This window comes from Centroberyx affinis, unplaced genomic scaffold (genome assembly GCF_046629955.1).
Source record: "Centroberyx affinis isolate AG114_WGS23_722 - 3 ecotype Tasmania unplaced genomic scaffold, CSIRO-AGI_Caff_v1 ptg000406l_1, whole genome shotgun sequence".
Classification (NCBI taxonomy): domain Eukaryota; kingdom Metazoa; phylum Chordata; class Actinopteri; order Beryciformes; family Berycidae; genus Centroberyx; species Centroberyx affinis.
This window is the reverse complement of record NW_027279073.1, coordinates 56,643-61,866: the sequence shown is the minus strand read 5'-3', so window position 1 is coordinate 61,866 and position 5,224 is coordinate 56,643. Positions and strand designations below refer to the sequence as shown.

At 51.3% G+C, this 5,224-nt stretch overlaps 1 protein-coding gene across 2 annotated transcripts; it reads left to right on the top strand.

Annotated features, from left to right (window-relative positions):
- Window positions 1-334: 334 nt before the first annotated feature.
- spred3 (sprouty related EVH1 domain containing 3) lies at window positions 335-4,989 on the top strand. Of its 2 annotated transcripts, none has more exons than XM_071516497.1 (6): window positions 335-453; window positions 2,509-2,674; window positions 2,857-3,025; window positions 3,157-3,218; window positions 3,325-3,483; window positions 3,994-4,989. In XM_071516497.1, the coding sequence occupies exons 1-6, from the start codon at window positions 335-337 to the stop codon at window positions 4,987-4,989; spliced, it is 1,671 nt and encodes a 556-aa protein (XP_071372598.1). The 2 variants fall into 2 exon arrangements, with proteins under 2 accessions (XP_071372598.1, XP_071372599.1); XM_071516498.1 differs by lacking the exon at window positions 335-453 and adding an exon at window positions 531-646.
- The last annotated feature ends 235 nt before the right edge of the window (window positions 4,990-5,224 follow it).

The following is a 5,224-nucleotide window of genomic DNA, read 5'->3' as shown; positions in this document are numbered from 1 at the left end:
AAATATAATTGAATTTCATTGGCGTCTGTTTACCTTATGATGATGAGAGGATCAGCCTGAGGTCATAGTTCACCCACCTTTTCATTCACCACTTACATCACTGCATAGCGCCATCAGTAAAGGCCAGTACTTCATTTAATAATTTGAAATCACCCATGATTACGCTGACAATATAAGAGCCTATACCTAAAGCACATGATGCTGTCAATGATTAGTGCGGATGTGTTGGCAGGGCAGGTAGAGTGAGAAGGGGAATAAGGGAGGGAGTGATTTGGAGAGAGAGAGAGGGAGAGAGAGAGAGAGAGAGGGAGGGAGGGAGGAAGAGAGAGGGAGGATGCTGCCAGCGGAAAATGGCTGCTGCAACCTCAAGCCTATCCTGATACACCGAAACGACATCAAGGTGGAGAGAGAGCGCGAGAGAGAGGGAGAGAGAGAGAGAGGGAGAGAGAGAGAGAGAGAGAGAGAGAGAGAGAGGGAGAGAGAGAGAGAGAGAGAGAAAGATTAGGAAAATGAGAGCAGATAGAGAGAGAATGAGAGTGAGCCTGTGAGTGTTTCCTGAAAGGAGGATAAAAAGAGAGAGAGAGAGAGAGGAGACCCCGGGGTGGGCTGCTGCAAGCGGCGGGCAACACCGAGCCATGGAGGGCGAGTAAGTCCTTACATTTTCATTTTTTAACATTGTATATATTCAGCCATCTCGCCGAAACGGATAGAGAGAACGCCACCGCCGTCAGTGTTACACCAATCCAGCATCATGCACTATTATCACAATTGGTGCACTACAATTTAGCAGGCTGCTGAGAATAAAAACACCATTACGTAGTCTTGAATCAACAGTATACACCCCATTGCCGATACATCCATGCCAGTGTGTGATAAATATGTTAAGTCACCTACATGGGGGGGAACTGTGCTATAAAACGATGGGCACACAATCCACAAAAAAAAAGAAAAAAAAAGAAACCGTATTAAAGAAGCTACACACAAAAAGCTATGATGCCATTCAAAACTAAATGCGTGGTTTGCGATTGGTAAAAAAAAAAAATAGTCACGAAGTGGTGTGGAGTTCTTAAGCATTGAATAAATCAGTCAATGTGTAAAATATATGGGAAAAAAGACGAAATATGGCGAGTTTGGGGCCAGCATCGCGTCATTCAAGACATGGCTACAATAAAACGAGGGAGGGATGGAGGCGTTGTGATTTTTATCAACGTGTCTCGGGGTTTCATTATGATTTTTAAAGCCAAACTTTATGAATGAAATGTGATTTTTTCTCTCTCGCTCTCCCTCATCCTCACCCCTCCTCTCCTCCTTCCCTTTTCTCATCGGCCCCCTCCCCCCATCTCTCGTTTCCTCTCCATCCTCTCACCCACTCGTTTTTTTTTTTTCTTCTTCTCCCTTTTTCACACGCGATCGTATTGTATTTATTAAATTCCCCGTGAAATATAACATAAACTTGCCCTTTCCGATCCGGTTTGCCTCTATCCCATTCATAAAAATATAACATAATATCGGGGTGTGTTAATGAGTGCGTGCAGCAGGGGCGGAATGGAGAAAAGGAGCGTCTGGAAAATAATTGCAACAATTAAAATTCAGTGTGATTTGAAAAAATGACGCGGTTGTGCATGCATTAAATGCACATGTCGAGCTGCGGTGTTGAATTATTCAGCCGATTGGCATAGGAAGAGCTTATTTTTGCAAGAATGCCGGGGCCTCGGATGGCGAATGGGTGCGTTCATTGATACATCTATCTGGGAAACACTCATTCTTCCTCCCTCCTCCCATTCGGTCATTTCTCTCCTCCTCACCACTGGCTTTCTCTCTATCCATTTGCACAATAGTTCCTTTATTCTGAGCACATTTCGCATAGATACTCGCACGCTGAACATCACAGTCTTAATCCCCAGTTATGCTCTGTAGTAGAATATTTGAAATAATGTGTCATTTGGTTGTTTAGCAGGTCTGTCCAAACGTTTTGTTATTTGTTCTTTTTTTTTTTACAGTCATCACATGCTAATTAAAATTAGATTTACCTCGATCACGTGACCACGGATCATAAAAACTGCCCTGACTGTTATGTCTGGCTGTATATGCCTCAGAGCTGTCATAGTGTTGCAACATCAGTAATCATATAGCTGTCAATTCTGTCTTCTTTGTGTGAATTTCATCATGTTATCTTAGTTCAACAGAGCTTCAGAGAGCTTAACACACTTGCCTCACACTGAAATTTGCTGTGCATTTGTATTATGGAGGATGATTTAGGCTCCTCTTGCTTTTTTCACTGTTGCGTGCATGTGTGTGTCAGTGTGTGTGTGTGCGTTTTTAGCGTGTATCTGTGGGTGTGTGCCTGTGTACGTGTGCGCATGTATGTATATATGTGCGTGCGTGTGTATTGGAGCGCGTGTGTGTGTGTGTGTGTGTGTGTGTATGTGTGCCAGTGTATGCCAGTGTTTATCATGGCATTGTTTAATCAGCCCGGGCCTCGGCTCGCTCTCTTGGTCTCCCTGACAGTGTGCGTGTTCGTGCAGTGGTGATGACACGTGATGACTCCAGTGGCGGTTGGGTGCCCCTTGGAGGTGGCGGCCTCAGTCACGTGGTCATATGTAAGGGGCGGAGTCACGAAGGCAGGGGGCGGAGAGAGTACATCATACGTGGAGAGCGGCTGCGAGATCGAGCAGTGAGTGTGTGCGTGTGTGTTACGGCTGATCTCTGGTGCCACGTTGCTCCTCAACGCCACCTGCAGAAACCTGACTGTATAGATTCATGTTGCGTTGGGCATGATTTGAGGAGCGGGCGTTTGGTTGGTTTGGTAAAGTAATCCCCCCTCCGTTCCCCGGGTTCCCTTTTCTGTGCCTTCAGCCGGTGTTGGAGTGCGCAGTGCAGAGGGGGCTGGTGTATAACAAGGTGAACCCCATCTTCCATCACTGGCGAGTGGAGGATCGCAAGTTCGGCCTCACGTTCCAGAGTCCCGCCGACGCCATCTCCTTCGAGAAAGGGCTGCAGACTGTCATAGACAAGCTGGACAGAGGTAGAGCCACACGGGCCACGTTTGAATGATCTATGTGAAAGTTGATTTCAGTGGTTGTGTTTGGATCAGCTTCAGCGTGGCTTCAGAACATATCCAGGAAGCCTAAACCCTTCTCTTTTCATGTCACCAAGGCTCCGACTCGCCCTCCTCCTCCACACCAGAAGAGGGAGACACCGAGGATGACGGCCAAGCTGTGAGTATCTTTTGCCGTTTGAACGTTTTGAATTCTCTGAAAGGGCTTGTCTGCCCCGCTGCTGGGCCCAGTGCAGGCACAGGTGATGACATGTAGCCTCTGCCAGTCCCATACAGGAAGCGAGTCGTCATCCAACAGCAGGAAGGAGATGCTTCCCAAACCCATCACCATTGTGACGAGCGAGTCGTCCGCCACCTGCTTTGTGCGGCCCGAAGAGTTTGCTTTCGCGTCCGGCCACGCTGTCACCACTCAGACACCCGCTCAGGTAGCTCAACACCTTCATGCTCCTGAAACATCCAGGTGTTTCACAGTGATAGAGATGGAGTGACAAGATGCTCAAAGAAAAGGACGCAATGTGGTTCCATTAAGCATTTGTAGTTGATTTATTAGTAAATATATGGCATTCTGTACTCAGTTTTGAGAACATGCATGCATTTGTCTGGCTTTGCTCTTCTAATGGTGCAAACTATTCAGTTAAACAGTTTCTAACTGTTCAGCGCAATGAGAGAATGTATAAGTGCGACTATTTTGTCGATTGTTTCACTGTCTTCACTTTTAACTCCCCACCTACAGTATATAGACATTTATGTAATTCTGTCTAACAGCAAAAATATTTGCAGATGGCATTCTTTAGGACAAAATCTTATCAAATGGGGGTCAGTCGTCTTTTGCGCATTTAGTTGGGGTGTCCTTGAGATGAAAAAGTTTTTGGAACCGCTGTTATAATACACACTCTTACTGACCGACTCTCTTTAATCCTGTTCCCTCTCTGCAGATCCACGCCAGGCCGGGACAGCACCAAGTGACGGCCGTGTTGAATCCCCCGGCTCCCCCGCCCCCTCCTCCCGCTCCACCTACTCCTCCCGTGGGCCCCCCCGCCTCGTCTCCTCTGTCCCCGCTCTCACCCACCATTTCTCTGCTGGAGGAGGGAGACCTGCGCAGCCTGGACCCTTGCAAGGACCTGTGGGGCTCCCGAGGTTACGAGGACTACCGGCGGGCGGGGGCCACCAGGACTATGGTCGGGGGTCTGACTGGGGGTGTGGTGGTGGGCGGCGGAGGGAGTCTCCAGGACAAGTCGGAGCTGTGCGTGGTTCGCTTTGAGAAGGAGCTGGCGGGGGTGGGGACGGCGGGCTGCGAAGTGACGGTGAGCCTGGATAGTAAAGCCTCCCAGCGTCTGTCCTCGTCCTCGCCCACCTGCATGTCCATGCCCAACGCCGTGTCGGGCGTGTCCTCAGGCGCCGGCTCGCCCCAGGAGACGGGCAAAGGCTCGCCCTCTCCCTGCTGCATCCACACCTCGCTGGCCACGCCCCGATCGCGGACTCGTAAGAGAGGGGGAGGGGCCAGCGGCGGCAGCGACCCGGGGGCGATCTCCCCCGACGACGACAGCCCGTGTCCTCAGGGCTCGTCGTCGTGCTCGTCCCGCTGTGTGTACTGCCGCTCCGTTTTCAGCGCTTCGGAGAACGGGCGGGGCCGCTGCAGAGACGCCCCGGACCCGGCCCTGCACTGCCTGCGCCAGTGGACCTGTGTGTGGTGCGCAGAGAGTCTGCTGTACCACTGCATGTCGGACTCTGAGGGGGAGTTCTGGGAGCCTTGCTCGTGTGAGGACTCGCTGGGGGGCCACCCGCACCCCCTGTGCTGCGCCCGCTGGTTGGCCCTCCTGGCCCTGTCGCTCTTCGTGCCCTGCATGTGCTGCTACCTGCCTTTGCGCGCCTGCCTGCGGTGTGGGGAGAGGTGTGGCTGCTGTGGGGGAAAGCACAAGGCGGTCCGATGAGGCCAGGCTAGGGGGCGGGAGGGGTTCCCCGGACCGAGGGGGTTTGGGTGGCGAGATGAGAGAGCATCTGTAGGGACGTAGGAGGGCGAGCTTAGCGGGGGGAACAGTGCTCTTAGTAGACCCAGATCTCTGACGTGGCCCTCCGAAGCCCCGCGGCCTTCCACTGCATTCCGCTCTTTCTCTTTTCAACCTGGGGCCTTCCTCACTGGTCCATGCCTGCTGAAGGTGCGCTGCA